The sequence below is a fragment of the Nilaparvata lugens genome, chromosome X, assembly GCF_014356525.2.
Source record: "Nilaparvata lugens isolate BPH chromosome X, ASM1435652v1, whole genome shotgun sequence".
NCBI classification, from domain to species: Eukaryota; Metazoa; Arthropoda; class Insecta; order Hemiptera; family Delphacidae; genus Nilaparvata; species Nilaparvata lugens.
This window is the reverse complement of record NC_052518.1, coordinates 13653764-13667263: the sequence shown is the minus strand read 5'-3', so window position 1 is coordinate 13667263 and position 13500 is coordinate 13653764. Positions and strand designations below refer to the sequence as shown.

The 13500-nt window shown below is 30.9% G+C and overlaps 1 protein-coding gene across 3 annotated transcripts in view; it reads right to left on the bottom strand.

The window, feature by feature from the left end:
- Nucleotides 1-6098: 6098 nt before the first annotated feature.
- The window catches only part of LOC111061260 (mediator of RNA polymerase II transcription subunit 15), an 86458-nt gene continuing 79056 nt past the window's right edge, over nucleotides 6099-13500 (bottom strand). For all 3 annotated transcript variants that reach the window (XM_039442458.1, XM_039442459.1, XM_022348958.2), the window contains one exon: nucleotides 6099-12668. In XM_039442458.1, coding sequence (XP_039298392.1) covers nucleotides 12583-12668 — 86 coding nt within the window. In that variant the 3' untranslated portion in view covers nucleotides 6099-12582. The remainder of the gene's footprint in view (nucleotides 12669-13500) is intronic.

Below are 13500 nucleotides of genomic sequence, written 5' to 3'. Positions count from 1 at the left end.
TCAGTTTTCTGATTCGGCTTTTACCCCATAAAAGGCTACTGTACGGTATACAATTGAGAATAAGAGAAAATTAAAAAAAAGACTATTTTATAAGACTACTTATTATACTTTTTGAGGTTTAACTTATTATATTATGATATTTAACCTACACTATATGAGTTATGCCCCTAAAAAGTTGGACAAATTGTATAGCCTACAGATAAAATATAATGGATTCATGACATTTTAAAAATAATCTTCATTCTTAACAGTTTTTTATGAAAAAAAAACAAAAAATACGGTATTAATTTTTGAGGAATTTATTTAAATTAAAAAAAACTTTTCGAACGCTCATATCTCAAAAATTAATAATAAGCCATTTTTTCTTAAGCGTTATTTTAATTTAGTAGCGTTATTTTAATTTAGTAGCGATATTTTAATTTAGTAGCATTATTTTAACTTATAACTTGATAGTATTCAAATCGAAAACCTGCGAAAAATGTCACCAATAAAATTTTCCTATGTTGTGCTCAGGCTTATTAATCTAGTACTTTTTTATTGCAGATGATGCACTCAAAAACTTTTTTCTTGTGCGTGTGTAATTGATGAGATGATCAAACATCCATGCCTACCGGCGGGATTAGAACCCACAATCAGGCAGTGCTAGAGCAGACTAAACGGTGCATCTGCAAATTCCCAGACCAACCAATCGACCTATACCTCCTAATGCAGAGTGCAGATTATATACAGTCCATCCATTACGATCTGAGAACTCTGATAATTTGGAGAAGGAACATCAAGTTATCTACTACAAATCAAATATATATAATATTAAAAATGCATACTTATACATACACTCAGCTTTAATGATTCGTGATGCGAAATATATAATTATATCAGATGCGGTATCTGCTCAAGTTTTACAGAAGCTTTAATATAGCTTATATAGAGTCAATAATGTTTGTCATAATAGTAAAAATACTTGCATTTTGACCAGTAAGAATGTTTTTCTTTTTGAATAATGAATATAATTATATCTAATAAGTAAAAGGTTAACACTTAAGAAAAGGTTATAGGCACTATATAGCACTCAATAAATAAATTAATATTATTCTATTCATTTATAATTGTTAAAAAAGCATGTCATGCTTTTCATATGTTTGAAAGAAACAACAATTGATTTCATGTATAACTCAAGCTAAACAATAACTCGAGTTTATTTGAAATAACTAGTAATGATGATGTTATCAATGTTGTAAATTGATTTTTTTAAATATATTATAATGAAATAAAACAGACCAGTTCCGCTATTTTATTTCCTTCACTTTCTCTTTTCAACCCTGTCACTAAATTTAAATAGAATGACATCTAAGTCATTGAAGAGGATGAAGAGTGAAACGGGGAAAATTAATCTTATTTTTCATCCTAGATTTTTCATTACGATAGAATTGAGGATTAAGTGCATGAGAGTCTTTTCTTTGTTGCTTTTTATTCTTTCGCCTATGCATTCTGTTAGTTTTTCTCACTGTGTCCATTATCATTATTTTGTTTTTATATACCAGTTTCATTTAATTTTCAGTGACTCTGAAAGAACAATTTTAATATAATACGGTAATGAAGAAAATTATTCTATCTATTTTCTTCTATAAGATTAGATTAGATATAAAAAGGTATGATTTTGTTTATACCAAAATAGATTGTAAATTTAGTTTTGTTAAAAGAGTTCTTTGTTGATTAAAAAATTATTTTTCTTGTTTCGTTTTGTTAAATACTTACTTTACTTACTTTCATTGGCGCTACAGTCCGATGTGGACCTTGGCCTCCAGCACAATTCGCCTCCAATCGTCTCTCCTCTCCGCCACATTCTACCATCCTCTGATGCCCAAAACACGCAAATCGTCCCTCACATCCTCCAGCCATCTCCTCCTGGGCCTTCCTCTCCTACGCGTACCAATCATTTTACTTTTTAACAACTTATGCGGTAGTCTGCAGTGCTCCATTCTCTGGACATGCCCCAACCATCTCAACCGTTGCGCCTTTATAACTCGTACAATATCTTCTGGTCCCATGAAATTGGCAATCTCTTCATTTTTTATGATACGCCACCCATATTCTGTCCTGACTGGTCCCATGATACGCCTTACAACTTTTCTCTCAAAAACACGCAATGCTTGCTCTTCTCTACTAGTCAGCGTCCACGTCTCAGCACCATAGGTGGCCACTGGTCTGATCAGTTTTGTATAGCCGCAGCTTAGACATGCGTGATAAGATCGTTTTTTTAAATATTGGTACAAATGTTTACAATATTCATAACAAATAGTGTAAAAGTATAACACAATTGATTCAGTTTATTTTAGTTTTGTTGGAGGATTTTTTAGTTTATATTGTTGAAGTTAGTATTTTGTTTAGTTGAATGATATTCCGGTTTGTTTGGATGTGTTCTGGTTTATTGTACTGTAGTCCAAGATAAAATTATTATGTTAAGCGACTCATCCCTCAGCACAAGCATTATGCTTAAAGAGGGATGAACCATTAATATTTCTTCAAGGGCACTTACTTTTCATTTTTATTATCATTCATTATTATATCCTATTTTATTTTTTGAATATTGTATTATTTTATTTATGTTATCTACACATAGGGTTCTGTTTATTTATTATTTTATTATTGAATGTATAATGATTGTGAAATGCGTTTGTGTTCTTGAATGTGATTGTAATGTAATTTATTTATTTTTATTGGTTGAATAAAGCATTTATTATTATTATTATTATTATTATTAATCATTATAGTAAAGTGTACATCTCTCTTATAATATTTTTAAAAATTGAAATATTTCAATTTAATTTTTAATTTCATAATATTTGAAAGTAAAGAACCGTCAAAATAATACATCATCAAAATGCTTTATTTTGAGAATTTGGTAGCGACGAGTAAAGATGTATTTGGTAGGGTGTGCACACAGACAGTGGTCAGTCGTTCCGGGTTCCACCGAGTTTTATAGATGTATACATGGATATCGATATCCTCCTATGAGGAGCTCTCTCTATGTGCATACACCCTTCATGATGATTGAGGGTTAATCAAAGAGAGAGGCGATGTTATTCACGTACAATAATGAAGGCAATGCATCTTTTAACACCAAATTCTTGAATAGAGGTCACTTAATGATTGTTCAGATTTGATAATAATTTTAGCGCGAATGAAAGGAACTGCTATTAGCATTTTGGAATTGAAACTTTTGTATCAAGAAAAAATATTTTTAAAATCTCTTTATTCTTATTTTAAGGCCAATATTGCAGTATAAATAAGTTGGATACCCACATATTATTAGTATCAGTATGTGTCCGGTACCGTTACAGTGAAGATGTTATTCCCATGAGTGGGACTATTCTCACTCAGCCCGACCGAGCTAGTATGAATATCCCCATTAGAACTCAGGGGGATAATATTTTCACTGTACCGGACACGTACACTGATATGTGTGGAAGACAAGCTTTAACCGTTAAACACCCAAGTTTTAACGAGTAATCGCTCTTAACCATCCATTCTGCACACAAAATAGAAAGTATTCTTTTAATTATTCTAACGTCCTGTGAAGTAAACTCGTACAGTAAGTGAAAGTCGAGTATTCATGAAGTGAGTAGTGTAAGCAGGAGCGGCAAAAAGAGATTTTTCAGGCGGTGGGTTTAGATTTTCTCACACGCCCTTATTGCGATCTTTACTTTCATGATCAAAATGTCCTTGTAACTCGTAGAAAGATTATAGACTAATTCCACAACTACTGTGGAGATAAATATTGTTAAAAGTATAAAATTTACACTAGACACTGAAATATTAAGGAATTTCTCCATATAAAGGTGAAAAATGAAAAAGATGTCAGTTCCACATGTTATTAATTTTATCCAACTAGTTATTCGATGTACTGGACATCATATTCAGTGCTATTTTTTTAGCTAGATTCTAACAGTATCGAAGAATCATCTTCTGTAGTATTTTTGAGTTAGACTCTAAAATTAAATTTTCTCAAAGAATTGATCACCTATTGAAATCTTTCCGTTTCACTTATAGACCCTCTATAGTTCGGATAAAATTGATACAATGTGGAACATTTTATTCATTTCACCTCGTTGGAGATGGGCTAGCTTGTGACACATATTGAATAAGTATAGTAATATTATGAGGCTATTGAAACCTCTATTCACTCGATTGGCACAGAAAGTTCAGGCATTTAAAATCAGAAATGCTACGAAAAGTATTTGAAGCATCACTTACCTGGAAGTTTTTCTAGTGATAAGTAATTTGATCCTTGATTCTTCTCACATGTCCGGCGCATTTAAATTATGCTGAAATGCCTTTCCACACTTACTCATTTCAATTTCGAGCTCTATTTTCCATTGAAAAATAATTATATTTCAATATTAATGTTTTTCCTAAGCAGGTAAAGGTTCTTCAAGACCTGACAAAACTGTAGTAATTAATCAAGGCTTGACCATGGGTTTATCACATTACTATACACAAATCTAATTATGGAATACTTGAGACACATATCTCTTTATAAAAAAGAGATTTTTCTGTATCCAAATTTCATTGACCAGATGTCAAATGTAGTTATCCAAAAATGCCATTAATTAATTTACCTTCCAACCATAAACATTGTTTGGAAGGTTTTATATTCATTATAGGTCTAAATTTATCAAATCGTTTGCTACACTTCGACTATTAACGCAGACATTAGTGCTGTTAGTGTATAACATTTTCTTCTACTGTACTACAAAATTGTTTTTCTTTGTTTACCTTCATGATGTAATTCTGAATAGAATATTCTTATGAGCTGTTATTTTTGTCTATCACAACATTGAATGCTTTATGAATTTCAATAAAATGCTTTATTATGTATTCTCTAAATAACAATGCTTTATAAAAATTTAGAGTCCATTATAATCATTGATGAATTATCTATCAGTGATTATGAGACACTCTACATTTTTAGCAATTGATCATTAATTAGATTAAGTCTAAAACATTTTTATAACGACGTAACTTCCCAAACACTAGCTCTTTTTAGCTTCCTCAAACTTCGAAGTGCGTCATTTTTTAATGAAACACTTTCATGATAAATCCCATGAAGGGGAATTATCTTTTGTATTCACAGAATAACAGAAGTAGTCTTTTCAATAGAGCTTCACTGGAATATAATGTAGTGTGCGGCACTGGTTTTTTTGTGAAATGAATCAATACATATATATGTTTTTACAAAGAATTTCTGCCAATTGATTAGCTCTTTGGAGGTAGAAGAGGATAATAGGATAAATAAACAGAATACACTTCATTTGGCTAAACTCTGTCATTTAACAAGACAACAAGAATGATAACAAATGATTCAACAAATAATTACAACCTAGACTGATCAAACATTTCAATATAATATCTTCAACAAATACATTTTATCACCTGGTGGGCAAATATGTATTCGATAGTTGATGGTAGAATTTGATTATAAAGCTTAAGGCGATTCCATAATGCTCTTTTACGACTGGAATTTTAATTTGTCATTTAAACTGAGACAAATCTGAAAACGAATCAATAGGTACTGTTATTCCTGTCCACAGACGTGGCTACAAAATATGTGTAAGCGAAGCGTTCTAAATATACATGATTAGTTATTATGTTTTAGTTATTCTCAACGAGAGTTATCACTCTCCGATTGTGTGTTAACTTTGCTACTAGCTTGGACCAAATTCTACAACAATAGATTTGGATTCGTAAGCCCTAGCAAATACATACTTGCCATCCTCCAATCACAAATCCTTTCCATGTACACACATAGTCAGACACACATTTCAAGAAACTTGTTTTGCTGAATATTGAACTAACCTGTTGGAAAAACGGTTTTCTATTTACTAAGAGTATATTACAATAGTAAATCTTCAATATATTTAAGCATGAACAACACAGCATCGTTATCTTGATACATGGTTTTATTTAAATTCCGAAACTCATACCTCTCTATAAATAGTTGGTGACTCTTTACAAAATTACATTTACTGGTACGGAATTCACAATAAGAATACCCAAGTTTTCTTTAGTCTTTACAGTGTCCGTGTGAATGATGTGTGTGTGAGTGTGGTGTAGTGTGAGTGTGTTTAAGTTTGTGTTTGTGTGTGTGTCTGAATATGTTTGTGCACTTGTGTTTGAAATTCGAAAACGTTATTAATTTTTAGCAGCTTTTCATCAGCTGTCGATTAACAAACATGACAGAGATGTTGGTAATAATATTACCTACTATTAAGTAGTATAAAGTCATTATATAATATAGTTAACGTGGCGTTTATAAGTGCTTTTTCGAGCTATCATACATTGCCAGTCTCACATGGCATGAACAATCAGTGAATTGTTTAACATATACCTAATTCACTATATTTTGCATTATATATTATAACCAATGTACAAAAATTACACAATAAAAAATTAACATACAATTCAGAAAATGTCTATGCACATTTATACAAGAGCAGTTTTTCAACTTACTAGAATGTTTGATTTCAAATATTATCCTGAGTTCGGGTTTACAAAGAATATGAATTGTCAGTGGAAGTGTTGCAAATAACGTAAAAAATAATAAGTTCTGTACAGTAAATACGTCATACCGTAGATTAATATTTTAGTAAGATTGAATCATATACATATTGTATAGTATAAGAGAGTTTTTAATCCTAAAACAATGATATTCTAAACTGCAATTCGAAATTACATGATATAGGAAGACTAGAAATCTTGATACAATAACACCAACTAATAGTAGTAAATGAAATGCCGTTCACAAGTGATGATAAATTTTCAATAATGAACATGTGCAATTTTTAAATGCTTTAGATTTATCAATTACAAGAGAAGATTGAATGAAAACGATTTTAATAAGAGTAAGATGATATCACGAAATTCAATATTACACACTAATAACTTGTTTTCTAACACCTTATTTTAAGTTACAATTAAATTTGAATACTGAGGATTATGAATTATATTGAGTGATCAGTTTTTGAGCTGACATTGGTTGATGGTATCAGAGCATAATCCAAACAACAAACATTGATATTAAAAGTAATTCATTCCTAGTCAATGGCCTACTTATAAATACAAAAGTTCAATGCTTCACAATCTCAATCTGCAGTTTAATATATATTTAAATAGTGTTGGAAAAGTATGCTCAGGTTGGAGAAATGCATTACAATATTGTTCAAAAATTCAAAACAAGACATTCTTCAATAATAAGAGTTTTGACAGCATCCTATAGCAACTTGAGATTCTCTAATTATTTATAATTTACCATTTCCAACATGGTTGGAAATTGCTCTAGCTTACTTAGTTCTGATCCTACTTCATTTCTTAGGGATAATTTAGTTTATTACTTTGCATGGTGATGATTTATCTTTTTTTTTAAATTCAACACAAGTGGTTGGTTATACGTGAAAACAGTTCCTTAGAATCAAATCAAAACCGTTCAAACTTCAAAATATTTTTGAATTGAATATTTTGGAGTAAAGTTTAAAATTGCCACAAAATTTCAGTCTCCCTATTCATGAGGTTGGTACTGACTTATGACTTACAACTTTTTTCAGTAATTTATAAGTAATGTGAACAATTTAAAACTGGCTTCTCTATTAATGATTATCAAATTAAAATAGCCTTTAAACGTTTCTAGAAATCCATATAGGTGAGAGAGTCTAATTTCACTTGATTTTATTGAAAATTCAAAAACAGATGATGCTCTAAGTCATTCGTCATTCTTACACGAAACAATGTATTTCCAGGTTTTGCAAGACCCATTGCATACATGGGCTATTAGGCCTACTATAGACTACTGATCTAAATAATGAGGGAGTGGTCTTGTGATGTTGATTGAAGTAGAAAGAGAGCTTCATTGAAACCGTATTATGACATGGCATTTTTCAATTATTATAGTATAGTGAATCGACTGTACACATTTTTGATGCATTATTTGACTATGCATTCTTTCAAAACTTGGATTTTGTATTATACTAAGATTGGCTCTTTATTGGTAATATTAAGTGTTACTGAAGAATAAAGATGAAGCATTAATTTATGAGCATTTACATTCAAAATCCCTGACGTTTAGTCACTAATGCACCACGAAAACAAAAATAAATGATCATCTTTTGGTATTTGATGCGCCCAAAACAAAGATTTCAGCAAAACCATCTATTTGTGATGCCCACATAGGTTAGGGATGATACAAATTCAATAGAATGCCAGAAGGAATTGGAATAGAAACCATGAAAGCAGACTGAATTTGTCACGTGTTTACTTAATTTCCGATTGGAGTAACTTTTGCTAACTTGAATGCTGGTAAATAGAAAAGAAATCAGTTTTCAATTGCTCAATATTGATACATATTGGAAAATAATTATGACTAATACATACTTCAGCGCACACATTTGATAAGATGCTTACATTTTTGGTAGCATTACAATGAAAGTTGAATACATAATTGACCTATACAAAATTCACACCATCAAGCTTTTCGCTACTTTGAATGCATTCTCATGAACAGAAAAAAAGCTTGAAAAGCGTGATCATTTGTGGTTTCAAATGAGTCTTTGTACAGCTCTGATACCCATCATAGTTTAAAGTTATAAAATTTATTATTGTCATATAATTCTTCATAAATAGTCACAATAAGGCTTTAAATACACCAATGGAATGCCATCCAATGCATTCTATTCTCATCTTAATTGAAACGTGAGTTATAAGGTGATTAGTAATGTGATAGTTCAGAAAGGAAAATGAAATGGTAAAGTCTATATCTTGAATAGCGAAAATGTTACATCATAAGATATTTGGTTCGGATGATTGAGAAAGATTTAAGATTTTGTGCAGTTATTATTGAAGCTACAGATAAGGAATGATAAGTTGAACTATCAGACTTGAAAACATTTCGATTTAGAAAATGGCCCATTGTTCATTCAGATAGAGAATAAAAAGCTAGTTATATTGATTTCTAAGCAGGGTTGGTTGGATCAAAGGAATTATGACATTAGACAGATGAAAGTGTCAACCAGCTAGGCCCAAATCTTGGAAAGATTAGATTTCGCTATAATTGGGAACGTCTGTTAAATCTAAAAACATTACAACACAGTAAGTTATGATAGTGCTAATGTTATGTAGTGTGTAATATGTGTAAGTTATAGTTTCTGAGTGCTAATGTGTTTTCAACCATCATTATTTAATCATTTGCTCTTCTGAGAAATTGTATGAAATGGGATGAGCTGGTTGACAATCATAGCTTGAAATGTTTATTTATTCTATCATTATATTTATTTAGTACTGATTACAATTACTAGAAACGTGATCAATTGATTTCCAAATACATTCTCTACTTTTTATAAAATAATAAGGAAATAAATTAATTTATTCATTATGATTATTTTACCTAAAATGATTTATTAAATCAATTATTTTCCCTCATGAAATTAGTGCCAGGTGAATTCAGAACACCAACTAGATGTTGAGAAAATGAATTTAGTTTTGAAGCGTTATTTCTAAGTAACATGGGAAATATTAAATATTTTTTTCATAATTAGAAATAATTAATCAAGTAGCCCTGTATAAGGGCTTATTGTAAATGCATTCTGGTTAGCACTAGTTGAACAAAATGAAATAATTTTTTCAACATTGAAAAGCAACATCACCGGAACTAATTTTTATTGTAACTCAGTTTGTTGTGAGTTTGGTTTCTGCTGACGTTGTTCAAACTTTCAATAAGGAGTAGAGTATTTCATATTATTAGCTTCAAACAAACAGATTAGGAGGATTCGAGATAGGATACCTGAACATGAACATTTTTAAGGAGGATTCGAGATAGGATACCTGAACATGAAACATTTTAAGGAGGATTTTTATAAGCTTATTTTCAAGAATGAATAGTGAATCTTTATAGATTCCCGACTTTTTGTTCAAATATATCTTATTACTTATTCCTAGTCCTTACTGAATTATTGGAGGAATAAAAAATAAAACATACAACTTCTTCATCCATGGCTAGATTTGATTTCAAGTTATCAGATTTTAACACATCATTCAGAAAATAGATAATAACTTTTGATGAATCGAGGTAGTCGAATACATTGTAGACTCAAAGCAACTAATTGTCAGCAGATCCTACTGAGTCCACAATCAATTGGTTGGGAACCCACCTAAAACTGTAGGTCACTCATCTCTCACTCCCCATTACCCACGAGCAAACCTAGGGATTATGTGGAACAATACTTAGCTAAAGAACGAAATTTCCATCTTCATGACGGATCCAGGTCATTCAAAACAGAAAACGTAATACAATTTATTTACTGCTTTTATTTGTTCCCTGCTGAATTTAGGATAAAGTCCGCCCTAGGCCCTCTCTCTCTCATAACCAGCTACTGATCAAGAATCACAGAATGGATCAATTCAACAGGGTGTTGAATACCTTGATATTTGAAAGGTATGCAGCCTAGTTCCCAACGATGTTTAAGTACACAATAATACATTAAAGACCCTACTTATGTGAAATCTAGGTCATACAATACAATTTACAGATATCTTCGAGAATTTTCATCAACTACAGTCTCCCTTTTCAATACCAAGAATGGACCATAGTTTCCACATTCTTTTAAAAATTGAAAAGGACTCGGTTAATACAAATTATGGAAAAATAGTGAAAAATCGATAAAGTTAGATCTAGAGTGATGACATAATTGATTTGCTGATACCCACTGAAAAGTAACTTTCACACTTACTGCTACTTTGGACTCTACTTCCCCAGAAGTGAACTTAGCTTGGAGTAACCTATTTAGCTTACTGTAAAGAAATACAGTACGTACTATCGGTAAAGGAACACGGTAGCAAATTTTCAAGGTTACTGTAGGAAAACAATCATAGATGATTTTACACAGGTTTACTGACATGGATAAGAGTTTATTATAATATGCTGATAGTAAACAAAAGGTTAAGGCTGCCGATAGAGACGAATGGAGAGGCTTTTTTGAAGGAGGTCAAGGCTCTGAATGAGCTGTAGCGCCAAGGAGTAAGTGTGAACGAAAGGTAACTGGCATTTGCTATTAAGAAAAATAATAACTGACCAACATAATATATATATATTTTTTATGGTTTTAGAAAATTAGTGTGCTCGTCCCTATAATTTTATCATAGCTGAATATTCTTGGTTTCTGTATATTATATTTCAATACTTGGGTTTGAATATTATAACAACATTCGAGGAGAGGAAACATCAATTCGTGATAAGAGTAAAAGATATGGGAATAGAAACATTTCTGTAGTAAATACACTTGGCTCTAATCCATATCTATTTATACGCGATTAGTTCTTCTAAAACTGATATTATATTTTTCTGTATGATAAATAAGTACCTGAAATGCTAACTGCATAAAAGGACACTTGAAGGTTGAGAATTACTGGCATATTCCTAATCGAATCTATATCTAATTTCAAGGGAAATTCAGTGAAGATACAAACAACCATGCTTGCCTGATAAGAATAATTCTATTCACTTTTAATATTTTTCCAAGTTCCTTCCCATTAGTCGACATATACATATTGAAGGAAATTGCACTAGCCAACTCAAACAAGCCACTTAATCAATAAATCCACAATTCAAACATGTTGTCAAACAGAAAAGCCAAATAAGACAGACTTGAGTTATGATTGTGAACACAGTTATCGAACACACAAGATGTAAAGCAAGGAAGAAGATAATCCAAAATGCAGAAAGAACGTGGAAGAACAAAGAAAGAAGTTGAGTCTACAGAATGCAATCGGAACAGATAGATTTTGAAGCAAGATAGAAATCCGAATCAAGATTCAATGTCTATGGAAAGTCAGCAAAGGTAATTCAACAACAATCAAAACGTTGAAATCTAGAGAATAACAGTAGAATTATTTTTATAGTCAGAAAAGACCAGTATCAATTGTGAGGAAGACCTATTTTTAGGTATAGTATACCTTCTAATTCTACAGTTATTTGAGAGTATTTGGACAAATGTTGTGAATATTATTGTGGAAGAAGCGGATATGCTTGAAATGAAACATTCTCATCAATTTTCAAGGTACAGTATATACTAAACGGTAATATGAATGGGAAAATTGAAAAAAATCTATGAGATGAATAAGTTTTCCTACAGTTTAATCAGTAGGCCTATTGATTAATAAAATACGTGAGAAAAATCTTGGAACCACTAGATTTACAAATAAAAATTTTAATAGATATATTTGAAGGCTTTGGATAGACCTTTCAATTCAATTTCTTCCGCATGGATGCTGTTTAAATCTCCAGTAATGTGATGTAAAGTACGACTATGAAGCATGAATTAGCTAGTATGTAACCGCAATGCATTTTCACAACATCAATAAGCGATTATAATCTGTTTTTAGGGTAAAAATTCGACAATTTGAACTTTACGAGTGATTAATTCATTTTATATAGAGATTATATTACAATTATATTGTGCACTATTCAAGAATAAGAGTGGTGTTCCATTTTCAATATATGATTGGCACAGTTATCAGTTACAATAGCAATCTTGATTATCAATAACTATAAAGTACACGATGAAATTGTAATTGATGCTCAATCTTGAAAGCTGTAGTGTGAAAATAGTGAAGAAGAGCTTGTGCTATGAAGAGAAACAAAAAAGAATTAACATAAATATTGTATCCGTAATTTCATAATTTTTAATAGGTCAAATTTTTATTAACAATATTACGAATTCAATTGAATTTCTAATTGATAGACATGTTAATTAATTCATGATGGAAATATGCAGGACCATTTTCTATCAATAAATTGATAACAGGATAATTATGTTACCAATATTATTAGTGTCATAAATTAGATTATGATATTTTTACAAGATCGTATTGATTTTCCTCCACCTACGGCAATTTCGATTAGTATAATTTTATTAGATAATCAAAGATATTCAATATTCAACACGATCCTGGCATATCTCCATCACTCTTTTAGATTGTTCAAACTGAAGTCAACTTTCAATCAATTAAAAATATTAGAGTTGGTAAGGACGGCATTTTCCAATCAAAAACATCAGTTCAAGTTTAGTTGTTTCAGAGTTCCAGGGCCTAGAACGATATAGCAGCAGGTCTTCATAATTAAATATCTCTGAAAGAAGTGTTGACTTGAAGACTTATAAAGATCTCGATGTTCAATACTAGACTTTTAACGAGTAACCAATCAAACCAACGATTGTTAACAATAATGGATCAGATTGATAAAAGTCAACCTAAACACATTGATTTACTTATGCAACATGTTTACAAACAACAAATTTACTGCACAGTAGAACTTCAAGAAACATACAATCCTACAAAAATCGAGAGTGGTTTTATTGTATCAATTGTAATTTTTTCAAATGATCAATTATCTGCGATTTAAATATAAGATGAAAGTGTGAATGAAACAATTCAATGCCGTCCTCCCATATTATAATA